We start from the raw sequence: 27,587 nt of genomic DNA on the forward strand, positions 1-27,587 counted from the left end.
GGACTTTGAAAAATTCCATACAGATATTGCCCCTGGTCAAATTTAAACCTAGAACAACTGAGCCACCATGCTTGTTCTTCCTTTATTTTCTGGAGGAGGAAGAGAAAGAGAAACACAAAGAAAACATGTAAAGCCAATGCAGATGTTGTCCTTGGTCAGAAAAAAACTTGGAGGCTTAGAGGCTAGTACTGTTGCTCTAGAGCGCTGCGTTCATGTCTGGCCAAGGACAATATCTGCAGAAAGGGAAGGAAGAGAAAGAAGGGAAGGAGAGAGGAAGAGTGGTAGCTCCGTTGTTAGTACTGTTGCCTTGCAGCACTGGAGTTCTAGGTTCAAATCTGATCAGTTTTATCCTGCATAGATAGTTGTACAACATAGAAATTGATGCAAAGATGCACTTGTCAAGTAAGTATACAGCCAGTTCACAGTGTGTACTGAGCAGGCTAGAATTGAGTGGAGGAGATCAACCCTCTACAGATTGTTTGCATCAGCTAGATCATGAGCACTGTGCACTGTGCACTCCAGCAGATCACAGTATTCACTCTATGACATCATGAATTACCTTGGGAGTAATCCAATAGTGTGAAAATTAATATGCTTTGAGTGTGATGCTGTGAAAGAAGAAGAGTCTTGTGGTTGATAGTTGCAGGAGAGGTGGACTAGCTAGGCTCAGAAACCCAGATGATGGCTGAGAACAGAGCATGGTGACGCTGATATGTAATGCCATCAAGCTGTCAGGTGGGGACAGTAAGAGCCCATATAAAGAGGGGGCTTGGTACCATTCTGGGAGAATATGGGTGACCCATGGGAGGTGCTGGACCTGTGTGCTTTAATGGCCTGTAAGTGAGACAGGCCGGAACCTGGTCAACTGAGAGTAGTGGTGACCAGAAGTCAACAGATGTCAGGTTGGCATATCCAGAGCTTAGAAGTAAAGTCACGCGCCAAGTTGGAGTAAATAACAGTAGCTGCTTTGCCAAGCAAAGACTGGAATGTAGTTGACAGAGTAGACGTTGAGCTTGTAAAATGGCCATGAGTGGTCTGGGAGCTAATACAGTGATACAATGTAGGAGGTGGTCCTACTAGTGTCCTGTGTGGACTGCAGCCTAGACAGTGAATGCTGAGGTATGGTTAGCTCTGCAGAGTCTGCTAGGACTGTGCCAATACTCAGTGCAATATGGGGACCAGAGTTGGGGGTGACAGATACTGTGCTAAGGGAGGCTTTAGTCAGGTCCTGATTGGGATTGAAATAGGACCCCCGTCCCAGTGAGCATGTGAGATAGCTACAGTGTGAACTGTTGTAGTGAGAGCCCAGGTGTGACAGCTGCACTGTGAGAGTGTGGTCGGACGGTCCAGTAATGAGACGGCCTACTGAAGGTAAATACAAAGCAGTGTAAGTTAAAGGGGTTCCGCAAAAAAAAATAAAAATCTATACTCACCTGTGCCTTACCGGGCCATTAACCAGGAACCTGCTGCTCTTCTCCTGTCCCTCCTGCAGCCTTTCTGTCGCAGTGCAGAAGCTGGCAAAGTTCCAGCTTCTGCAACTGCTTTAACTACTGCCGCCCGGGTAAGTGGGCGATGCGTAGCCCACTGACTAGCCTGGCCGCGTCTAACCTGTGATGTCCCGGAGAGTCGACGGCAAGTGCGCATGTGTCCCTCTTTTCCAGCACGCTTGCGCACTCGCCGTGAACTCTGCTTCATATAACAGGGCAGTCCTGGTGTCAGTGCGCAGGTGCGGATCGGAGATGACCCCCCACGAGCCAGGTAAACAAGGGATGGAGGAAGTACAACAGGATTAGGTTAGTTTACTTTGTTTTGTTTTTTTTATTTTCTTTCAACAGGTTAGGATGTACAGGGATGCAGGGCACAGCTAGAAAAGGGGTTTCACTGACAGATCCCATTTAAGCCAATCCTTTGTAACATAGGGAAGGGTGACAAAACATGTTCAGTGCCATTGTATTTCCAATTGTGTTTATTAAAGTTCACTGTTTATTTTATTTAGGCCGAGATTTTCTTTTTTTTTTTTTTTAAAGAAATCTTCACAAGGGGAGTCACCAGCCCCCACATTACACGTACATTAGCTATATAGAAGAAGTGTATGTTTCCCAGTAATTGTATACTATGCTTTATTCTCTGCAGATTTGCCATATTAACAATACTGGTTAGTGGATAATTATGAAATAACCGCCCAAAAATTCATAAATCACCTAATAGTAGTAGGAGCCTTTCTTGGGTCAGTCTGATCCTGAATTGGAGTCTACTTCATGTTTTAAATGAAGTTTCCAGGATGATTATTCCAGAAAATGTCTTACTATTCTTACAAGTTAACCACAGCATAACATATTACAGGCTGTTGATCCAAGCTATGGTTACAGCCTATATATGAGACAAACCAGATTGGCAGCTGAGGCAAAAGAGGGTTAGGTTTCTCAAAGCTTTCAAAAGTAACAGGCACCTAGTAAAGTCTTGTAATTTAAAATTAATTATATTAACATTATGAATGGCTCCCTTAGACAAAGGTCAAAGAGATTCTCATTTTACAGCTCATTCATCATATTTCAGAGGCACAGTAACAATTCAACACGAAATATATATTCCAACTTTTTTAAGCAACTTCATGAATACTTGTTTCTCAGCTTTTAATGTCTCTTCTTTCTTAGTTGAATGCAACTCCTCATTACCACACAAATGTAACCCCTTAACAAGCGCCAGCATATTCCGCAGCGCTGGTAATTGCTAAACCAATCACCATAATCTTTGAAAATTCCTGGAGAACAGGAGAAGTACCAGAAGATTGGAAATTAGCAAAAAGGTTGTCCCTATCTTTAAAAAAGGGAAGAAGGTGGATCCAGGAAACTAAAGGCCTGTGAGCCTGACTTCTATACCAGAAAGGATCTTTGAACCAAATATTAAACGGCATGTATGCAAGTACTTGGATAAAAATGGACTAATTAACCAGAGCAAGCATGGGTTTGTAACAAACAAGTCATGCCAGACGAATCTAATTTTCCTCTATGACAGAATCACCGACTGGGTTGATAAAGGAAATGCGGTGTATAGTATATTGTATATCTTGACAAATAAAGCATTTGACAAAGTATCTCATACCATACTTATTGACAAAATGACCAAATATGGGATTGACAAGGCAACTGTTAGGTGGATTCACAACTGGCTGAGTGATTGTACTCAAAGAGTGATCCTAAATGACTGCACATCCAAGTGGAAGAATGTATCAAGTGGGGTACCACAAGGCTCTGTCCTAGGCCCAGTGTTGTTCAACATTTTTATAAATGATCTGGAGGAGGGAATTGATGGGAAACGATAAAATTTCCTGACAACACAAAGCTAGGAGGGATAGTTAACACTAGTGAACAGAGAGAGTATTCAAAAAGATCTGGAAATGCTTGAACAGTGGGTGGCGACTAACAGAATGGTATTTAAGAAGGAGAAATGCAAAGCCCTACATCTGGGCAAGAAAAATGAAAAAGCACATACAGAATAGGAGGAATTGGGCTAAGCAGCATATGTGAAAAAGACTTGGGTATACTAACAGACCATAGTCTGAACATGAGTCAACAATGCGATGCAGCAGCCCAAAAGGTAAACACAATTCTGGGATGTATTAAGAGAAGCATAGAGTCTAGATCATGTGAGGTAATTATCCCCCTCTACTCTGGAATACTGTGTCCAGTTCTGGACACCCCATTTTAAAAAAAACAGACAACCTGGAGCAAGTTCAGAGAAGAGTTACAGATCATGTCCTATAAGGAACGGTTCAAGGATCTGGGAATGTTTAGCTTGCAAAAAAGAAGGCTGAGAGGAGACTTAATAGGTGTCTACAAGTATCTGAAGGGCTGTCACAGTGCAGAGGGATCAGCCCTATTCTCATTTGCACAAGGAAAAACTAGAAGCAATGGGATGAAACTGAAAGGAATGAGACACAAATTAGATATTAGAAAAAACTTTCTGACAGTGAGGGTGATCAATGAGTGGAACAGGTTACCACGGGAGGTGGTGAGTTCTCCTTCAATGGAAGTGTTGAAACAAAGACTGGACAAATATCTCTCTGGGATGATTTGGGGAATCCTGCATTGAGCAGGGGGTTGGACCAGATGATCCTGAAGGTCCCTTCCAACTCTACTATTCTATGACATAACAGCCACCATCTTAATGTTGCTTCCACTCCGACCTCTGTGTTATTGCGGTGCTGACAACATGTGCCCGCACAGCTGATCATTTGGGGTCCTGAGCGGCGGACCCTGGCTGATCAACTATTGATGACCTATCCTGATGATAGGTAATCAATAGTATTTAATTGGACAACACCTTTAACTAATAATAATAATAATAATAAAATTTATTTAAATGCATTGATTGTAATTCTGCTTGCTGAAGGTGAAATGCTCAATCTCATACACTGCCAATTTGGCAGCCCCTACTCGTGTTGTCTTCTCTCCTGGTTTATCACTCTGCAGAGTTCTGTCACAGTTACTTTACTGCTCGATTATTTGTGCACGTATGTTAGTAGTGTATTATTGATGAAGAAATCCTGACTTTCACACATTGAGGAGCTGGAACAGACTGTTCTATCTTTTGTATCCTGACCTGGTGCTATTGGGACAAGTGATTGTAAACAACTGTGACTTGCAAATCCAATAATTTTCTCTATATGCAGATTGACAGTGGAAGCAACAGAGCACACAGTATGTATGATAGGAATTATGAGCATCATGAAATAGCAGCAAATACATATACTGATTTAGTATCTGCTTCTATGCAGCAGAGCATTCTTTCGCAGAAAAGTTTGCTACACTTGCCAGATCAGGTGCAAACAAGTACGTCAATCCTGACATCTGGTTTGAATGGACAGAAAGCATTTTAAAAATGAGCTGTCACAAAGCTTCAAACAAAGTTTAAATCTCACGTGACTCAGCAGGAACAAGACACAGAGGAAAAACTCAAGACCATGAAAGTTCAATGACCTCTTCAATGAGCAACAGCGAGGTTGACCAGCACTAATACAAAATGTTCCAAAAGCAAAACATAATATAAAGGATTCAAATAGGAGATGTACAATGCCTCTTTAGCACCACCTATTGCAAGGTAGCTTCCCTAGGTATTTCCCAGGCAGCACTGCATAGCCTATAAGTCTCCCTACACTCTCCATAAGAAGAAACACTACCCCTCCAGGCCCATCATATAAAGTAAAAATGATATCTTAAAATAGTGTATAATTATTATGCAGAAACAGCAAGTAGACTAGATTCCCCATCTTCTGGCCGGAACAGGACATTTTCTTAGGTAATCCCAAAATGAAGGCAACTCAACACAATTTAGCTCAGTAATTGACAAAATGTCCTGTGCTTCAGGATTGTCACTTGTTCTAATTTGGCCATATTTGTAATTGCTGGTTCCACTCAACCGCACTGTAATCAGCAGATGCTTTTTATTTGTAACAGTTGAAGGGAAACGAGATGGAAGGGCATTCCATCATAAAATCATCCGACAAGATATTAAAAATGGTTTCTGGCAATGAGCACCTCTCAGCTGTACAGACATCTTTGACTTTCCCCTCCTACATGGATACAATACATATTAGAGCTCTGTTGTTTCTGCTCTTCTTATCAATTGGTGCTGCTAACAGATACAGTACATCATGTGCAATATAAATTAAGTTATTGTCATTCGATTCAATAGTTAAACATTTTTTACGTTAACTAGTACATAAATTGAAGGTGAATGTGATGGTGTCTGCGTTTTTCATGTGTTGTGCAATTTCTAGACTACAGGAATGTAAGTTTAGTCTGTAGGTCTGTTAACAGGCAGCTGTGATGTCCCATAAACCTGCTGTAGCAGCCAATGACAGTGCTCAGCCATGATCACTGAGCACTGTCATTGGCTGTTACAGCTTGTTTGTAGATGGGCTTAGCCTACTAAGTGATGTCACAGGGAGGTAAGAAAACGCAGATTTTTTATTTTAAGGCATGGGGGACCTGGTGACAGGGATGTCCTAAACACGGACAACCACTTAAAAGATCATTCCCTATATCGTTTCCACTTTTGTGAGAACTATACAATATTTTACATATATAATAATGTTTAAATATAATTATTTCAATCATGCAAATGATTTATTCCCAATTTCACAATCTCTGCAGTATTTAGACAGCCAGTAGACACAACAAAGGGAAGGATACACCAATTTCTATAAAAAGGATCTAATCAGAGCAGACGTAAAAGTCACCAGCTCAGTGCAATTTCTTATGTAACACATTCACTTGAGTCTTATCTATCAACAGCATGATCACTAGTGACACTTTTACACAACTGGCACTGTTGTATAGCTTGAAATAGGAGTCAAGATAGCATCAGTGTGAGCAGTGAGGACCAGAAGTAACCAGTTTGTAATGTAAAGGAAACATTATTACAATATTTATAAACATAGAAACAGTTGAATGAAAGAGTGCGGAAACACCATTCACATTAGAAGGTCAAATGGTCCTGCTGAAAACCACCAACATTCATTTAATGTGTATGTTCACCCTTGGGTGGTAGACATGACTGTAAACCTGCAGCAAAACCCCATTTGCCATATTTTTTTGACCATCTGGGCTACGGGGGATATTATTTTTGAATGAGTATTGGGGAAATTTGTGAAGGAAAAAGTGGTGTAAAAAAAATAGCAATTTTTGCCACGAGTCATACTTGTGGGGAAAAGAAATGCAACTTTTTGAATTTACGCCATCTCATTTCACTTGGGTGTGGCTGGTCAGGATGGAGTGTGGTTGCCCCGGGCTGACTAATTTAACTCTAGATCACTAAACATATTTTCGAGTTACACGGTCACTACATATTAGTCTCACAGACTAATAAATTAAACTTCAATATTTTATTTATTTATCTATTGCATTTATTAGTGAAAAAGTCATTTGTATATAAAGAGATTTATTAAAATTTACTTAACTATCATCAAACTACATAAATGTATTCCTCGCAGTCAGTGCAAACTTGAGCAGTGTGTTTGCCACCAATGGCCTTGCTGCAGGAGTGGCACGAGAACGTGGTCATCCTGTGCTTCTGGTATGGACTAAATGCACACATTTTGTTTTGCTGTGCCTTAGAAGTATTTGCCACAACACTGTCAATTTTCAAAATATCTTTGATACTTGCTTTTTTATCCCTCCTCAAAGTCACAGTATCGAAACGTTCCCGCAACCATGGCTGGGGTCAGTAGTCTGAGAGACTAATGTTTAATGATCCATGGTTAAAGGGGTTGTCCCATGCCGAAACAGTTTTTTTTTTTTTTTTTGCATAGGCTCCCCGTTCAGCGCAGGACGAACCCAAGGGATGTGTTGAAATTAAAAAAAAAAATTTTACTTACCCGAATCCCCTCTCTGCAACTTCTTCCTTCTTTTCCTCCAAGATGGCCGCCGGGATCTTCACCCATGATGCACTGCGGGTCTTCTCCCATGGTGCACCGTGGGCTCTGTGCGGTCCATTGCCGATTCCAGCCTCCTGATTGGCTGGAATCGGCACACGTGACGGGGCGGAGCTACGCAATGACGCGTAGAAGGGGCAGAGCCAGAACGCCGCTCGTGCCCTGACCGACCAGAAGGGAGAAGCCCCTTCTGCGCAAGCACGTCTAATCGGGCGATTAGACGCTGAAATTAGACGGCACCATGGAGACGGGGACGCCAGCGCAGGGAAGGTGAGTATATAACTTCTGTATGGCACATATTTCATGCACGATGTATATTACAAAGTGCATGTATATGGCCATACAGAAGTGTTTAACTTAACTTGTCATCGCGGGACAACCCCTTTAAGTATAATTTAGGTTAGAAACTGATGTAAATTATACTAGAAATCTACTCCAGCGGCTGGCTGGCACAGATTTCTGTTTAGGCGCACAGACGGCCCGAGATGCGTCTAATGTATGAAGATAATATGTATTCCCACTATACAGTATTGGTATATTTTTACATCTTTCTTAAGACATATTTTATGAAAACTAGCTTCTACAGTCTATGGCAAAATGTTTAGAATGCCTTTAATATATCATAAAAGTTGTCACCTCAATCCAGTAGAACATTAAAATAATCACAAAAGGAGTCATTTATGTTCCCGAACTAAAGATTGGTGCAATCCTAGAATGGCCTGGGAAGCACATAATTACCATATTTTTCACTCTGTAAGACGCACCTGATAAGACGCACCTAGGTTTTAGAGGAGGAAAATAGGAAAAAATATTTTGAACTCACCCAGGGACTTTAGGTGACAGTGCAGGGAATAGTACAAGGCAACAGAGGACCACTTTCTCTTCCACAGCAGGAGCAGCAGAGCTCTGTAACAGCGGGGCTTGTGGTACAGCGGAAAGGGGGCAAGGGAGCAGCAGCGCTTACCACCAATCACCAGTACATATGGGCAGCAGTATAGAGGAGTAAGAGAACTACTCTCCAACCTCTGCTATGGAGCAGACCGGGACGAACGTGCAGGTATGTTATTCTGCAATAGTGCCAGCCAGCTTGAATTTCGGCCTGTTCGCTCCATAAGATGCACTGACTTCCCCTCCCTTCCTTTGGGGGGGAAAAAAGTGCATCTTATAGAGCAAAAAATACTGTACTTCACTAGAGAGGTCTTACTGTCTTACAAGCACTAAGCTATATAACATTTAGAGAAATAATGTTGGCTAAAGTACAAAGAAGCTTTTACTAACCTCCTGTGCATTTAGGATCTTCTCCATATTATCAATGTCTCTGAAGAAAAATTGTTCTTCATGCACCTGCTCCAATAACTTTCTTTTCATTTCCCAATGTTGATAAAGTTTCTTATTTTCTTCAACAAGACCCTGAAGCTTTTCTCCAAGCTAAAACATGGAATATGAGTTGACTTTATTTTAAAGGATCACAAGATTTTATAAAGTTACTGTACCTAGCTGAAGACATATATCCAAAAAAACCACAAAGCAAATGTTAATTACTTATTAATATTGTCAATATATTATTACCATATTAGTAAGCCATATAACTAGTAGTATTTAATACCTTTTTTCAAGAATGCAATGCAATTCCCTTCATAGCTTCAAAAGGGTTGGTGTTAAGCTAAGTATTACCTGTACTGCAGGGAATTTTCCCTCCCGTAGAAGGGATTGGCCAACAATGAGTGTCTTATTGTAGGTTTCTTGATGGCTATCCATATTCTGTCTTAGGTCGTGGTGGACTTTTAACCTTTCATTACTTGCTAGAACTCCTCTTATTGTCTCTTCAGCATTCATCTCGCGGGTTATTTCTGCAGCCCATAAGAAATAGTCACGTACCTGTAAGCAAAATATGTATTTACAGCTCTAATACACTGATAGAACTTTATTGCTAGTTTGCATTATTGCTGAGAAGTCATGGACATATTTTATACACTCCTGAATAGGCACTTTGACTGAATAAACCATAATGAATACTCTTTTGCTCCAAAACAATATCCATGTTTTGAAACCAGGAGTTTATTAGACAATGCTCCCTTTTACATCTGCCTAGGTTTGACACCAGAACTATCATAGACAAGGTGGCTTAGCCTCAACAACTGGTCCACTAATGTTCAGAAACTGTCTGCTGGTCAGAAGGCAAGACAAACGTTTACCAAAGTAAGCAGGCTGCATTTAACTAGTGAACCACAACAAATGGATCAAAAGATGGGGATTATAGTCATTGTATATAGGGAAACCATCAACAATCTATGTACAAGAAAATAGTGCTGTATCCATCTATATAGACTTATGGAAAATAAATTCATTGTTTGGATGAAGTCTGGAGATCTGGTCTGCAGAAGGATTACCAGCCCATGTTTCCTAAAAGCTTTTACTACTAGAATTATATCCTCTGTTACCTTATGTAACTATTGGAAAAAAAAATAAAGACAATTGGTGCTACTCGCCTACTGTTTATAATTAAATCATCTTGGATTGTATCATTTTTACGCAAACATTACTGGACAATGCTTAGAACTGCAACCGTTGATACTAAAAATATGCCCTAATTGTAGAAACTACAGATGTTTTGATCTTGACCAACATGCCAAGGACCATGTGTCTATGAAGAAGTGATCTGCAGTTTGTGTTATTAAAATAAGGGGTTACAACAGAGACAGCTGTCTAATGTTCATATAAGGAGGCTCGCTCACAGCTCCACAGCTCAGTTCCAGATTATATTTATCTATGATTCACAGCCAGCTAGTGTTCCTCTTCAGTCTGCACGTGATTCTCAAACTGAAACCCTTCCCAAAGGCAAAGTTATACAGACAATACCGACTTGATACTGAACAAGGAGAAACGTGTACTCCAACTAGAAAGCAGAGGTGAAGGGTTCAAACATATTTATAAACTTAAAATTGAGTCATGATGACAACCCCTGACCAGAAGTTCTATTGCAACATCTAGACATCATAGGTCCGATATCATTGGATCCTGTTCTGGCAGACCTGATACAGCCATGCATTACAATGATAGCCATTTGAGCAGGAAAATGGATTGCCAAACGTTATTTTCCTCAGCTGTAATAACTGAATGCTGGGAGTTGGAGAAGATAGACCCACAGCGATCAGCTGGTCACCCGGCTGCCTTCAATTAAAAGAAAAAAAAGAAAAAGCTGTGCACATAATCGTTCAGTGTAAATATGGCCAACGATTGAATGATGAACAATGATTCATTTGCTTATCATACGTGGTTCATTTTATGCAGATATGAGAACCTGAACTTGATCCATGTAAAATCACCCTAAGGCCTCCCTCACACAGGGCGTTTGCAAAACGCTGCCTTTTCAGCCGAGTTTTCAGCCGAGCTTTCAGCCGCCTTTTCAGCCCAGCTGAAGAGGCTGCCCATTCATTTCAATGGGAGACTCAGCTGAAAACGCCCAAGAATAGAACATGCAGCGCTTTCAAAACGCAGCGTTTTTCAAAGCAGCGTTTTCAGCCTTGTGTGAGCAGCCTAATTGAAATGAATAGGAGTGTTGTACAGCGTTTAGAACAGGGCTGAAAACGCTGCTGAAAACGCTGCTGAAAACGCCCTGTGTGAGGGAGGCCTAAGGCCTCCCTCACACAGGGCGTTTTATACAGCGTTTAGCACTGCCTTTTCAGCCCAGCACTAAACGCTGTACAACACTCCCATTCATTTCAATGGGGCTGCTCACACAAGGCTGAAAACGCAGCGCCTCCCAACGCTGCGCTTTGACAGCGATGCATGTTCTATTTTGGGGAGTTTTCAGCCCTGCGTCGCCCATTGAAATGAATGGGCAGCGGTTTTAGCACTGCTGAAAACGCGGCAACACTTGGTGCTGCGTTTTTGGCAGCGTTAACCGCTCGCCGATTTTCGGGGTGAGGGCTTGTAATAGAAGCCCTACCCCGAAAAACATTCCCAGCTAGGCTAGAGGAAAAAAAAAAAGTAATACTCACCTAGCCGCTGCGGTCCGGGTCGTGGCCGCTGCTCTCTGCCGCTGATCCGGGCTTCCTCGGCACTCCCAAGTCTATTGTTTGAGAACCCCGGCTCCGGCAATAGAGTGCTATGATTGGGTATCAAGCAAGCGCCGACAACCAATCACATCCCTTCATTGACTGTCTCAGCCAATCAGAGCTTGCCGGCGCTGATTGGCTGAGACAGTCAATGAAGGGCTGTGATTGGGCATCGAGCAAGCGCCGACAACCAATCACAGCACTCTATTGCCGGAGCCGGGGTTCTCAAACCTGGCCTCCGGCAATAGACTTGGGAGTGCCGAGGAAGCCCGGATCAGCTGCAGAGAGCAGCGGCCGCGACCCGGACTGCAGCGGCCACGACCCGGACTGCAGCGGCTAGGTGAGTATTGCTTTTTTTCCCTTCTTGTCAGCATTCTTGGCTGCGTATTCAGTCGAGCTGAAAATGCAGCCAAAACGCTGGCATAAAGTATGCCAGCGCTGCTGAAACGGGGCGGAATCTGCAGCAAACAACGCTGCGTTTCTGCAAACGCCCTGTGTGAGGGAGGCCTAAGGGTATGTTCAAACGAAACAAGCAAAATATGCACCATTGGTGCAGATTTTGACTAGAAATCAGCCACATATCTGCAGCTGATTTCAGCAGCCATACCTGCCCCCTTCACCTCAGAAGTCAATGCACCGTTAGTGCACCCCTTCACCCAGTATCCGGCGGCCTGTAGGACGCCCACACCACTAGTGAAGTGATGCCACTTTCGCATCACCTGACCTGCGGAGCTGCACACACTAGAGGCTTCCGGGTACCACGTGAAGGGGTGCGTATTTTGACTCTGTTTCTTTTGCAGTTGCCACTGAAAATCTGCAGCATTTCGTCTACGTGTGAACATCACCTCAAATCAGCTACAGACATTAGACAGTTTAATTCTTAACCTTCAGTAAATATTTTAACAAGGCTGCGCATGCGTGCTTATTTTAATAGGCAGAGGACGATATCCCAGAGTAAAAAAAAGCTCAGGCCACCACCATACATTATAGATATGTGGCCGTTCCTGTCGAACTCGGTGTGTATGTCTGTCTACAATCTGATCTGCATTGCCAACTTTAGTATGAAACGTGTAGATGCTTGATGGGTTATGCTGACACTTACGGCTGCTAGGAAGAGGTAAAGCTTGCAGGCCTGTTCCAAGTCTTCTCTCCTTTTCTCCACTTTGGTTTTCATGAGCTCCCATTTATCTACCACTTCCTGCTGTTTTTGTTGCAGTCTCAAATTCTGCTCCCAAGAGCACCTAGACAAGATGTCATCTGCTGCATCAACAAGCTCTTGAAGCTGCAAAATATTTAGTTTAAATATAAATGAGTAAAATAAACAGCTATAACTGAGTTATAAATTAAAATGCTTCCATCACTAAATTACTACTACCATACTAATACAAAAGGTGTTAAAAAAAAGAACAATAAATGGGCTTTCCAGCAGTTTATTATTGATAGCCTATCCTTGGGATAGGCTATCAATATCAGATCTGTGGGGGTCTGACTCCCGGCATGCCCACCAACCAGCCGAAAAAGCCGCATCCCATTCATTGATTCATTGTTTTCCAGGAACAGCTTTGTACAGCTGGCTGTGTCTGCCAATGCAGCTCTTGCCGTTGTGCCGCAAGCAAAAGGGTAGTAGCAAGATAGCTTCTGTGCCTCTGCCAGTGTATTTCTGCAAGGTTGGAAGCAAAAAAATTGGAATCAGATTAACTTTTGTTAAGGAATTTGTACTGCTCCTATTACTGCACATACAGTGCAAATCCTCCTATCAACATATTTTACTACTATTTCCCTGCAAATATTTCCTCGTGATGCTTTTAGATGTGAAGCTGCAGTGTTTTTGCAGCAACTTTGCAAAGGTTGTAGTAAGAGAAAAAAAACTAATTAAGGCCGTGTTCACACGGGAGAGAAAATCCTGCAAGACGCACAAATCTTGAAGCATGAACCCCTGTTTTTTTAAATGGGATCATACACGAGTGTTTTTTTTCTCATGATGCGATGTGAGAGACAAAATCGCAGCATGTCTTATTTTTGGGCGTGCCCTCATATCGCCAGTTGTTTTCAATGGGGCTGGCAGCACGCTTGCACCATGTGCTAAGTGCACGCGGCGCGGTGTGAGGTTTCCCCAGCCATGGCAGAGAATCGCTACTTCCCTGAAGTGATGTGAGGTGGTTTTGAGATGAAAACGCCTTGCATCTGCAGGGAAATTGCATGTTTGCGTGCGTGAGTCACAGTTCGATATCGCACTCGCTCGTGTAAAGTTGCCTCAGAAATCTCTTAAAAAATAGAAAAACACCTTACGTAGTATAGCCTTAACTATCTAATACATATATACAGGGAACTTCACACAAGTGTATGCTGCTGCATATTATGCGAGCCGGTTTAGCGCACATAATACACAGTACCAATCTTTACATTGACCTTCAATTGTCCTCACACACAGTGTGCAAAATGCATGTCTAAAAAAAAAGATTACAGCATGTACTATCTTGGCGCGTATTACGTGTGCATATAAGCCAAGATAGTGTATGGGGATTGTCAATCACTCAGCAGGTAAGTGTGTCATGGTGTACTTGCTGCGTACTCCTGTGTGCGAGGTATGCCCACAGTGCACTGCGGAAAAAAAACACGCTGATGTGAGAGACCCCTTAGCCTGATGTGGCACGGTTTGTTATCAAAACAACTCCGCCATCATGTATATACATGATGTAACTACATGCTATACCTCTCACTTTCTTATCATCACCATAGCTTCTAACCTCATATGTCACATCATCTACGTTCATACAAGCAGTGCCAAGCTACCTCTCTCAATCAAACACACAAGCCTACATTGTAAAATATACACTCTTTCATCAATCGTCTACTGAGGTTCTACAACAAAGGTTTCACAAAGTGACAACATTTTGATTTAACAAATTCCAAACATAGGTCCTATGAAATCATGGTAAGTCCTTTCATATATTATAGCGAGGAGGAGCACAAGCCACACAGCAGACAAATTCAGACGAAGAAGAGGCCTCCACGTTGGTTTGCCCTGGAGATTTTGTGTATTGATAATAGCTGATGACTTTGAATTATAACTTTTATTCTTAATGCCACTGAATCATTTTCCTGAGCGTTGATATTTGTATGGCTCCTTATTTACTACAGGGGGACAGTGCAGTTTGCCATTGATTACTCAGGGCACGCTGTGAGTTGCGTTGCTGTACAGTATTTACAGGAAACCATGTGCGCCACTGTTAAAAGTCTATCTTAATAAGCAGTTCTGGATGAACCTAGGAATTACCACATTGGAACATCTGTATATTGACGGGGTGCTAGCCTCCTTTGGACAGCTCCAGCAGCTCTACCAAGTCCCTAGGACTGGATTCTATAGATATTTGCAACTCCAGCACGATCTTATGGCACAATTCCCAGAACCAAGGCAATCTCTGTCTCTGTACCCACTGATAGGCATAATGCGCACTTAAGGCCCCAGGGCTCTCATAGCGGCATTGTACACCCATCTGCTGCATTCTCAAAATATCCTATACGCCAATGTCGGTGATGGACAGATGGAAGGGACTTATCCCCTCCCTTACTGGCGAGCAATGGGATGTCGCAAAGGCATCATATACCATGGTATCACCAGCTGCAAACAATAAATTAACTCAATTATATATACTTCACCATCTAACACCGACTAGGCTTTTTAAAATGAACAGGGCATCTACCAACCAATATCATCGATGCCGAGCAGAAGGGGGCAAACTTTAATCATTCAATATGGAGCTGCCCAGATATCTATGCATATTGGGAGGAGGTTACAGAATTTCTGAGCCAGCTAATGGGGATGCCAATTCCACTAGACCCGATCATATGATTGTTGGGTGTTTTGGATGAGGAGCACTGGCAATTTCATGATCGGATATTTCTTACTAAGGTGTTGTTCCTGGACCGCAAAACAATAGCTTTACGCTAGATGGATAGACGTACCCCAATGCTCTCGATGTGGCAGAATATTGTTAATTCCACCTTATCGTATGAGAACATTCTATAAGAATAGGAAATGCCTAAAGAAATTTCACAAGGTGTGGGGGAGATGGTGTGGCTCGACGGACGTGTCTTTCACACAAGATTTGCTTCAGGGTTTATTGAACAGAACTGTATCTAGGGCTGGTCAGTAATGTGGGTGCCAACTGTCAAACTCTACTGACACTGTAACCTAATGCGCTAATGCACTGTATTTATATGTCGGTTGTAATAATGTACCTGTGTAGTTCTCTCTTAATTTAAAAAACTTACGATGTATGCAAAGTTCATATACTGTATTGTATATTTATTGTTCAATAAAACGAGTTTAAAAAAAAAAAAAGTCTATCTTAATACAGGAATTAAGGATACGAAAAATCTAAGAACCCAAGATGTCTGTGTGGCAACCTCTAAAGTGACAAATTGTGTCCAGGAAAAGTTGTCATGTTGGTCTGAACGGGATGGAGAAGTGACATCAGATTGCATGGTGTGGCTGCCGCTCCATTCCTTTTCAATGAGACTGCCAGAGGAAGCCAAGTACAAAGCGTTTGGCTATTTCCATGAGCCCCATTGAAATGAATGGAGCGGCAGTCACGCATGTGCGACCAGTGCTCCATTCAATCTGAAGTCACTGCAGGTGGCAAAAGCAACCCTGCAATGAGGAGGAGAGGGGACATTGGTCCGCCATTCTGGGATAGGTGGAAATCCCCATGATTGGATCTTCACCAATCTATCAGTTTTCACCTATCCTGTGAATGGATGAAAACTTGAAAAAACGTTCAGTCTCTGAAATACTCCTTTAAGTATTTACTAAAAGAGGCATGCCAGGAGAGCTGATGGGTCATTTTTAGCTGATAAATTTTCATATAACACAATAAAAGTTTAAAAGAAATTATTTGTTCTGTAGTTTCAGCAAAATGTGTGTTAATATATACATTCACAAATTGAAATTTTGTTGTGCACATTTCTGAATAAGGCTCCTTTACACCTGCGTTAGGGCTCAGTTCAGGGTTTCCATCTCCTCTTTTGGAGAAGGGTAACTGAAAGAAGATGGGGAAAAAAATTGATGTTTTTTGCCCCCTTTATTTTAATGGGGTTTCAAAAAAATTGAAAGCAAACGGAAAGGCTTCTGTTTGCTTAGCTTCCGTCAGGTTTTTGTTTTTTTTTGGACAGGAAAAATAGTGCAGTCTATAGCATCATTTTTCCATCCAAAAAGACGGAAGGGAAGCAAATGAAAATCTTTCCGTTTTTTTAAAACCCCATTGAAATCAATAGGGAAAAAAACAAAAACATTTTTTCAGTTTTTTATCAGTTGTTCTCCAAAAATGAAGCAGAGAGACAAAAAAAAACCCTGAACTGAGCTCTAAGGAGGTGTGAAAGTAGCCCAAAATATTCAATGTTTTAAAGTTGAAGAGTTTCTGATGCATTAGAGTAGCTGTTACAGGGCCATTTGCTGTAAAGACCTCTCATCTCCAGCCTAATAACTACAATTTTGCATTTTTGCTATTCTGTATACTCAATCATTTTTCAATACACTGTAGTTCTAGAGTAAAACCTCCAAAATACATACCTAAATCATACCATAAGTACTGCAAGATTTCACAGTGATACTGTATAGAAGGCTGCAGATGCTGTGTACATAGTAATTATATTAAGGATGGTAAATATAATTTGATTCCAAGTTGCTTGTGACCTTCAGGCACCAAAATTAGAATGAAATGTTTATGGTCCATTTACAGCACTTGTCCTGCTTGTACTGCTCCTTAAAAATAGAGTTTGCTCTTTTTGGACATGTATAGTAGTGAAGGGACCAAGACTGTTCCCTATTTGAGAACAAATAGTCAAAATGCTTCGAAAGAGAATAATTGAAAGAAAAGGGTCCAGGTTCAGTACATTATTTCTGCTGGCAACACTTTTTATACCATTTCACATAAGAGAAAATGGTAGTTCGAACCCACAGACCAGAGGTGAGAGTACTATCCAAGTCATTTATGACATATCAAAAGTATGGGCTATAACTGCCTGATAGGTGCAAATCAAGGAACTGGTACCTGCCCCTATGAGAAAGTGGAGGTCCTCTTCTTCCTCCAATTTGCAGTCCATAGAGGAGGAAGCCCTGCATGCATGTGGTTCTCTGTATTGTAGATTATGAGTGTTGTGGTAGCAGTCTAGCATTTTAAAACTCCCATGAACCACACAGACATGCATCCGTAGATGGGCATCTCTAACCCATATTTGCCTTTCTGAGTGTCAAACAAGGAACACCATACTCCTGATATATGAGGGACCCACAGATAGCTAAACAGAGCACCATTAGCACCTTCCCATCCCTGCTCCTGAGCTGTGTGCTACTTTCCCTCTCCCTGACATGAAAACTATATGTGAGCAACCACAGACAAGAAGATGCAAGGGGACATAATGGCATCATAGGCTGAAAGCTGTGCACCCCAGCCACAGACTTAGCTGGTGTCTAATACTAGTAAATAAATAAAATGATTGGGAAGAGGAAATCCCTCTTGACCTCCTTCAGACCTTTCATATTCTTCACTTATGCAAAAATCCCGGGCTGAGGTTCATTCCATTCTTTAGGGTAGACATATAACATCCATGATATGAGGGGAGATAGAGTCCAACTCACGAAAACCAGTAGAGACTGCACTGGGGTCCAGGGCTGCACCATGACCATAAAAAAGAAGTAATGTCCAGCTGGAAAACTTTTCTTTTATCATGTGGGACTCTCCAACCATCCCAAACCAATAAATATAAGAATAAGATGGACAATGAAAAGTCCTGTTAATTTATTATTGAATCATGAGTATTTTTCTATATTAAAACGTATTCTTTGTAACAGCCATACCACATTTCTAGTGTGTGTGACTTTAACCCCTTCTAACGTGTGGCATGCATGTACAGCACACGTCTGATGTCTATGTATGGAACTGGCTTGGGAGCAGTGGCTGTTTCAGATGTCATCTTTCTTTAACACCGGCCAGCAATAGCGGTAATGAGCGTTCACGTCAGTCATGGAAGTTAACCCTTAAAATGCTATAATCAGCATTTAGGATCCGGAACCAAAGATGGCAGAATATTTTTAATCAAGACTACTTGAAAAGCTGCTTGTCTTTTTTATTTAGATGTACTGGAACAATACAAATCATTGCCAAGTTGCATATAACCCTTAAGTCTCCAAGAAATGAGAGAGTGAAGTTATGTTTAAAATTAATAATGTTTAAAAGGACAGTTTTACTGACTGTAGCAAAATTTTGAATTCAGACAATCAGCATTTGAAAGTTACAAAGTAGAGGGATGCTGCTGTTCTATATTGCTGTATTTAGTTTAAGTAACAAGATAATCATTTTTGAGATTATAAAGTGGAAACAAAGATCAAAAAGCCACTAAAAGTGTTACATATACATATGTGAGGGACTATGTGACATTATGGAATACATTAGCATTAGCCTTATTTGGCTTCTCCACCATTAGATATATGCAAAAGGACATTTTTACAATTCCTAAACCTGGTGCTGGCAAACACCTGCTACTGAATGTACAAGATAGATACTGTTTCTATTTCATGGAACAGTGAAATAATTGTTATAGTGATCCATTAAAAGTAAGTTGGAGCCAATTTGTATTGGGTCTTGTATCAGAACCTCAAGTTTTAGGCTGGGTTCACACGGGGTGGATTTGCCGCGGAAATTCCGTGCAGAATTTTGCCGCGGCAAATCCGTATGCGCCCGCTAATCCCGGGATTAGCCAGCCATGTGGACCAGATTTCTCAGAAATCTCATCCACTGGGGACGGCAAATCCGCTGCGGCTAAGCCGGCAGAAGCCGCTGCTGCGGCGCGGATTTGCCGGCCGCAGCATGTCCATTTTTTTTTCCGGCTGCGGCCACACTCTCCTCTCTGGGAGCACCGGCCGCAGCGGAAGGGTGAGCGGCCCGGCCGCTTCAAAACCGCCGCGGGTTTTGAAGCAGCGGTTCTCCTGACGAAAATCTTCGCTGTGGCCAAACCGCGGGATTTCTGTCGGGAATCCGCTCCGTGGGAACCCAGCCTTACTGTCATTCAGTCAGCACATTTGCCATGTAGACTGCCATCTACCTTATTTTGCGTCCATAGTGCTTTTCATATATGATTGAAGTCTATACTGAAATGTGGCTGAACTGTGTGAATGCTTGAGACAGCTGTACCACATCAGCCAGGCAAGTGGAATGAGGGTCCTGTGCAGGGAGCATTGCAACTGTGATTCTCCAGATATGCACAGTAATGAATTGCTTACCTGCTGCTCATTCCCAGACAACTCATGTTCCAGGGCCTCATGTTTACGCAGCTGGGACTGGACTCCGCTAAGGTCTTTGGCAATGTCATCTGGAATGCTTTGGGATTTTTCCTGCCAGGCAATTAAAGAAAAACAACACTTATGCTCAGATATCTAATGATCAGTTCGTAATATACTGTACTTAGGTGATCCATCTTCATTTTTATTGGCACGTTAGTGTAATATCATGTATCTCATGCCAATTATCACCAATGCTCATTACACAGTTGGAGTTAACCATAGACAGAGCAATGAGTTAGCAATCTAATATGATAAAAGCACTGTGAAGTTTTGGATGAAATGCATTGATCTGTTCTGTGCAAACAAAGATTAGATCATTTCCACTGATATTCCAACATATATGCAAATAGTGAATTGCGTGATCAATGGGTTTCCCCAACCAAATGTATTTATCAGTTTTACATAGTATAGGCCATAAATGTTTGACAGCTGGCGGCTGATCACCAGAATTTTACAGGGTAGGCTTTCAATCATCAACCATATGTATCCATTTTTCCACCTTCCCCTTTCTAAATGTCTCCTACTTATTCAATTTTATTGCTGTTCCTCTTTATCTCTTATTCCCAGGTTAATTTTGATTACATTTGTACTGATGTAGGAAATGCAGCACCTAGTACTCCATACATTTATCAAAAATTGATTAACATCCATAAGGCATATTAACCTCTATTTGAGAGAGGGCTTCTTTAAGGTCCCAAAAACACCTATGAACAGCTTCAGCATCTTGCAGGCATTCTCTTCGTTGCTTAGTTAGTTGCTGAAGTTCCTTCCATGATGCCCTAAAAGTATATGTAACAACAATTTTTAAGTTTATCAAGTACTTTTTATGCTTGCCCTAAACAAGGCAGAATGTTTCAGAGATTAAAAAGATTTCATATATCAGTTATTGTGTGATATTTAAGGATCCATAAAGCTGGACACAAAATATTCAATATCTTGCCCTTATGCAATGATTAGGACAAGAACAGAGCCGTATGCAGAGATTAGTGAAACACAGCTACCATCAAAAGGAAAGGTACTTTTTGGGTGCCGCACAAGGCCAAACCACACCCACCCATGGTGGCAAATGGCCCAATGGGTCTTCTGTGAAATTGTGCAGCCACTGGCCACCACAGGTAGGTGTGATTTTGGCCCTATGTGGCATAGGACTGCGCCAAGAATACACGTTATCTTTTAACAGAATAGAGGATAACTTGCTAATCGTGGAGGTCTCCCCACGGAGACCCTTTTCAATCTATAGAATGGGGGTCCCTTGTCCTTCTCAATATGGGGTTACTGCAACCCCCATGGTGAAGAGGAGACTGAATGGAGTTATTCCCCGTGGATATGAGATGACTTTGTATCTTGGTACATCTTGGTTAGCCCTGATCCCAGCTTCATCAGCACTGCACCCAGCACCTACTCACTATCTACGCTAGAACCAACGACAGAGGAAGAAGTCTCCAGGCTCCTTTCCGTTGCCCGCCCTACCACCTGCGCCAGCGACCCTCTCCCCTCTCACCTCCTCCGCTCCCTTTCCCCAGCTCTCATTACTCACCTTACCACAATCTGCAACCTCTCCCTAACCTCTGGCACTTTTCCCTCCTCATTCAAACACTCCATTATATCCCCTCTGCTTAAAAAACCAACCCTGGACCCGACTAATGCTGCTAACTACCGACCCGTCTCAAACCTCCCCTTTATCTCCAAATTACTGGAACGCCTGGTCTACTCCCGGCTTACTCGCTTTCTCTCTGACAACTCACTCCTCGACCCCCTCCAGTCTGGCTTCCACTCTCTACACTCGACCGAAACTGCCCTTACAAAAGTAACAAATGACCTGATGACTGCAAAGTCGAGAGGTGATTACTCTCTACTAATCCTCCTTGACCTGTCTGCTGCATTTGACACTGTCGACCATAATCTCCTTCTCACTATGCTCCACTCTATTGGTCTAAAGGATACTGCTCTCTCCTGGTTCTCCTCCTACCTCTCTGACCGCTTTTTCAGTGTTTCCTTTGCTGGCTCTATCTCTGCTCCACTTCCTCTCGCTGTCGGGGTACCCCAGGGCTCGGTCCTTGGTCCCCTTCTTTTCTCTATCTATACTGCCCCAATTGGACAAACCATCCACAGATTCGGCCTCCAATACCATCTATATGCTGACGACACCCAACTATACACCTCCTCTCGTGAGATCTCTGGACCATTCCTCCAAAATATCACCGACTGTCTGTCCGCTGTCTCTAACACTATGTCCTTCCTTTTTCTCAAACTAAACCTCTCTAAAACTGACCTCCTTGTCTTTCCACCTTCTAACCGACCTCCCCTCAACATCTCCATTCCAGTGTCTGGCACCATCATAACCCCCCGACGGCATGCCCAATGCCTTGGGGTCACACTGGACCCTGACCTCTCCTTTGCCCCCCATATCCAATCTCTGGCCCAAACATGCCACATGCACCTCAGAAATATTGCTAAAATACGTCCGTTCCTAACCACGGACACGCTAAAGACGCTCGTGGTTGCGATCATCCACTCCCGGCTTGACTACTGCAACTCGCTACTCATTGGCCTCCCCCGCACTAGACTCGCTCCGCTCCAATCCATACTAAATGCAGCAGCTAGACTCATTTTTCTATCCAGTCGTTATTCAGACGCCTCTGCATTATGCCAGTCGCTGCATTGGCTGCCCATCCACTGCAGAACTAAATTTAAACTCCTCTACCTCACTCACAAAGCTCTGCATGGCGCTGCGCCACCATACATCGCCTCCCTACTGTCAGTACACCACCCAGCGCGCTCACTCCGATCGGCTAACACCCTCAGACTAAACGCCCCTGTAATACGAACCTCTCATGCTCACCTACAGGACTTCACTAGAGCAGCACCCATCCTCTGGAATGCTCTATCCCAAGGCATCCGGACAATTCCCGATGCACGATATTTCAGACGTGCCTTAAAAACGCACCTCTTCAGGGAAGCATACCAAATCTCCTGACCTAGTCCCTCGCCCCTCCCTATGGTGCTCCACCCTGTTTGCCTTCTGATAAATGATCTGTACATAAAATTTCCTATTGCCTGTGTTCCCCACCCCCTGCACCTCCTGTACCACCCTCAACCCATTTGTGTCTAACCCAATGTACCTTATATTGTAATTGTTGTATTGTTTTGCATTTATCCATGCCTGAAAGCGCTGCAGAATAAGTTGGCGCTATACAAATAAAGATTATTATTATTATTACATCTCTTTTAACCTTACTTCCCTTTCCGTACTGAGAAGTACAGCAGATTTAGCACTTTAAAAGATAACCTTTAATTATTTTAAGTTATTTTTTATGTTCTCATGTGAAACTTAGTCTTTTATGATCTAATTTCATCTAGGAAGAGAATGTGCACGAAAAACAGTTAACAACAGTAGTTTAAGCACCAGAATCCTACCTTGTGCCCCGGCAGTGACTTCTGCATACCTGTCATTTTTTTCTCTTCTTCAGTGCTGCGGATGTGCCAACTGTCGTGCCGTCGCACATGTGCAGGAAAGAGTTACCCGCATCGTCGCTGACGCGATGGCGCAGAACCCGCAACCCTTCTGCAGTGCCGACTGCGGAAGAGCCGTGGGACGGACAGCTTCCACTGACTTCAATGGAAGCCGTCCATGCAAGGCCCACACTAGAATAGAGCACGCAGCCCTGAATTCCGCACTGCAAATATAGCCGTGTGCATTGGCCCTAAAGGAATCAGTACCAAAAATATTTTTTGTTGTATATATAAATGGCAAAGCAACTTATAAATAAGAAAACATGTTGCAAAGATGTTGAAAGCCTGCTAAAAAACTGCCCCCCCCCTGTCAGTGTCATTTATTTTATCCTGTCTTTCTGTGTGTCTGAGATAATTCTCTAATTAAAGCTCGTAGTCCGGAAGAGTCTGCAAGTGCCAATATAATTTTAAACTGGAAGGATAGAGTGCCCAGAGATGTACAACTAATCCCTGCTTCCTTGGCACTTATTCTTTTCCTTTTCACCTGAGATACATGTGAAAATACAGGAGCAAGGCAAGGAGAATTTAGTGAAACATTTGGACTCACCTAGTGTGCAACATGATAAACTACAATAGAGCTGTTCTACAGTCACTGAACATAGCAAAGCAACATATTTATCTCCTGAATGTATGATCTTTATATTGCTGGAACTCAAGAAAACACAGCTACAATGTAGACCCATTGACAAAGTTTTGTCATACATCCGTCACCTTATTCCACTACCTATATGGACAACTTTGGAGAAGAGATCTTGTGCATGTGGGCAAGGTGTCTGGTTAACTGGCAACATCACATCACATCACTATGATACTGCTATGTTTATGTCCTATGCACCTTACAAAAAAGATTCTTTTCTCAGCTAGGATGATACACAATATGACATTGCCAACAAGACAATTCAGCCAAAGATGCAGTACCACTATTTCTCCAAAATAAGCTACCTGAGGGATGGATTTCAATTAAAAACTAGTTTAAAGGGAACCTGTCCCCAGGTTCATGCCGTTCAAAAAGTAGCATGGAACAGGGCTTAGAGTCATTAGGGCAGAGCCTGGATCACTTACACTAACAGATCTCCACCTGCTTGTGTATAAGGAGAGACCTGTCAGTCTGTTATGCATGTTTGATGCATTTGTAATGTATATGATTTGTTATATGAGCAAACATCTGGGTAATCTGTCCTTATGACCCATAGCACCAATACAAATGTGTAAGCTGGGAGGTACTTTAGGTGCTCGGATTGCAAAATGATATGAATGCCAACATCGCTAAAGTGCACGTGCCAGAATATTAAAAGAAAAACGCATTAAAAATTCTTTCTTCTTCCAAAAAATGTATAACCAACCATATTAGCAAGTGGCAACATTTTACCACTGAAATCAGGCAGAGAGCAGAGTCCTCTCCAGCTCTTGATTATGTGGAACCATCTGCACCTGGAGCTGTCTGTGACTGGCTTCATAGTCTTACATATCTTGTCTTCATAACTAAGTTATTAAACTGTTCTGCCAAGAAGGCACTTTCGAAGTCCATTTACCATAGTTCCTTTTGCTTTTGAACAATTTGCATTGAGTCAGAATGTCCTCTGTCAAGAAGACTATCCGCAAGCTGTCGGCATGCAGCCATCCTTTGTCCAGCTGCTTCCATCTGGTGCTGGAAGGTGTCAAACTTAGCCTGGAGTTGCTGTAAAAACAAAGATTGCCCAAATTCAGAGTGTGTTTTTCTTGCATTGTTGCACTACAAACACTATAAAAATTGTATAAATGCAAGAATTGAAGATATTCTATAGATTCCCAAGACATCAATCATAAAGTATAATTATGTGACCAAAAGTTGACACTGGACTGGAGGTAGAGTGTTGCCTTCAAGGGCAAATAACTCTATTGAGCATGTGTGATTCTTTCTAAAACACATATCACAGAGGTCCCAACACTGTAAAATGCAACGTATGACCTAAAGAAACACTAAAGTAAGGATGATGTGCGAGTCCTGAGGGGGCGGTGCATGACTCATTTTTTGGTGCACTTTCAATCCATGAGTCACACACAACCACCTCTGGCCTTGCACTAGGCATGACATAGTAGTTTTGCCTGGAGTGTTGCTTTAAAAGTATATCCACATGGGGTGTATTTGCTGCAGTGTCCTCACAGCGGACATTCCACATGGAAAATGCACAGCATTTACAGTAACACTAAAGTGGATGAGATGTTAAAAATCGCGTCCACACGGTATGTAACACATTTGCTGTAAAATTGACCTTCGAAGTGGATGGCAGCGATTTTTGACTGCACGACAGTGTCTCACGCACACTATCATGTACAGTCTTTCAAGTTTAATTTTTTTTTGTAAATTTCTTGCTCTGAAACTTTGCGATGTTGCATATAAACGCTGCGCATACACAATGGGATTGCGTATGTACAGTGTTAAGTACGCACCCATAGAGAACAACAGGGCTCTATCGAGCGTAATACGCGGTAAAATAGAACATGTTGCGGTACTAGTGCGAGTGTAACAGCGAAAATCAATGTATTTGCATTGCTGCACTTTACCCCATATTATACGCACGTACACATTGTACGTAAAACACAATTCAAATACTCTCGCATAAGCGTGGCCTATTAGATTTCAGCAATAAGCTTGCTAATAGAAGCAGAAAAGATTGCACAACTATGTCTACCTTCTTCCAGAAACAGTGCCATAGCTATCTATGGATTGTGTCTGAGTTTTTGCCAATAGTGTACAACTCCTTTCATGGAACATGCTTCTTTTACTACCACACTTTCTACCTTTTGTATTCATTTCGTTATGGGACCCTGCCAGTTGTGTAAGTCAATGCCCTTTTTCTTAATTTTGTTTATCTTGTTCTATAGTTTTGTCTGTACTTTTTAAAAAGAAAAGCACACAAAAAAGTATAAAATGCGCAGATTTACTAATCCAGTCAACTATCTAGACAGCGTAAACTTAGACTAGACAGTCCAAAAATGCAACAAAACTGTTATACTTGCTCATGCTGGATGATAAAAACCAAGAGCTTCTTTGGACACTGTCTAACTTTAAACCATTTATCGGTTGGTTTAGTTGAAACCAATATTTTACACCAAATTTATTGCAATTGTGGAGCATAGTGTTACATTTATTACATGCCCCCTTGAAGGAAGCACAAAACGGTCTAAACGCCTAATAAATGTGGTGCATGCAGGGGCGTAACTATAGAGGATGAAGGGGATGCGGTTTCACCCGGGCCCAGAAGCCTTGGGGGGGCCTATAAGACCTGTCTTCTCCATATAGGGAGTCCAGTACTATGAATAAAGCATTTTAGTTGGGGGCCCTGTTACAGGTTTTGCATTGGGGCCCGGGAGCTTCAAGTTACGCCTCTGGGTGCATGACATGTACGCTATGGTGCAAATTGGGCCAGAATTCTGATACATTTAGCTCAGTAAGTCTTCCTCAATGTTTTCTAGTCATCAGTGCCACTAAAGTAACATAAAATATGTATTCATGCATTGAAGGAAATTCATTAGTGGTTTTTCTAACCAGGACATGCTCGTAGTCATTGCCGTAGTCCTCAAAACTTGCCACTTGTTTTTGCTGGTTAATGCATTCCTGAAGATCTCCAGATTCTTGTATATATCCATGCAAAGCTAAGGCTTCTTCCAGTTTTCCCCATCTATACAGAGTAACAATAGTAAATGGTGGTGTAGGCATAACATTTTTTTTACTAACAGTTGGTAAAGTAACATGATGCAAACACACTTAAAGGGGTTTTGCTAAGACAGAAAATTATCCCTGATCCATAAGAGAAGGGACAACTTTCAGATCGGTAAGAGTCTGACCAACGAGACCCCAACTGATCCAGAGAACAAGAGTCCCCTAAGGTTCCCATAAGAGTGCAGGAGCGTTAACGTGTGTGGCTGCCACTCAGTTCATTTCAATGGGAGTGCCAGAGATGGCTAACTTCAAGCTCTTGGCAGTCTCCAGGACTCCTATTGACATGAATGGAGTGGCAGCGCACATATGCAACCTCTGCTCCATTTATGCAGGGACTACATTCACATAGCACATAATACAATGTTCTATGTTTACATCCCAGGGCCTCGGTTTCAGCAAGATACTGTTTCTTTCTGGCATTTGTGATGGACATACCAGCACTGTCTACTACGCTATCCTGTTTGGATAGATGTTAAAAACAAACAAAAACTTGCTGAAATGGAGACCAACATTTGTAGCTTTGGTCTCCTTTTTAGT

At 42.2% G+C, this 27,587-nt stretch overlaps 1 protein-coding gene across 1 annotated transcript in view; it reads right to left on the minus strand.

The window, feature by feature from the left end:
- The window catches only part of SPTBN5 (spectrin beta, non-erythrocytic 5), a 267,766-nt gene that overhangs the window by 133,789 nt on the left and 106,390 nt on the right, over positions 1-27,587 (minus strand). The window contains exons 27-33 of the mRNA XM_066608323.1: positions 26,877-27,009; positions 24,880-25,025; positions 20,499-20,613; positions 19,775-19,885; positions 12,596-12,775; positions 9,110-9,313; positions 8,714-8,863 (exon numbers count right to left, since the gene is read on the minus strand). Of these exons, the coding sequence (XP_066464420.1) occupies positions 8,714-8,863; positions 9,110-9,313; positions 12,596-12,775; positions 19,775-19,885; positions 20,499-20,613; positions 24,880-25,025; positions 26,877-27,009 (1,039 nt within the window). The remainder of the gene's footprint in view (positions 1-8,713; positions 8,864-9,109; positions 9,314-12,595; positions 12,776-19,774; positions 19,886-20,498; positions 20,614-24,879; positions 25,026-26,876; positions 27,010-27,587) is intronic.

The sequence above is a fragment of the Eleutherodactylus coqui genome, chromosome 6 (genome assembly GCF_035609145.1).
Source record: "Eleutherodactylus coqui strain aEleCoq1 chromosome 6, aEleCoq1.hap1, whole genome shotgun sequence".
Lineage (NCBI taxonomy): Eukaryota > Metazoa > Chordata > Amphibia > Anura > Eleutherodactylidae > Eleutherodactylus > Eleutherodactylus coqui.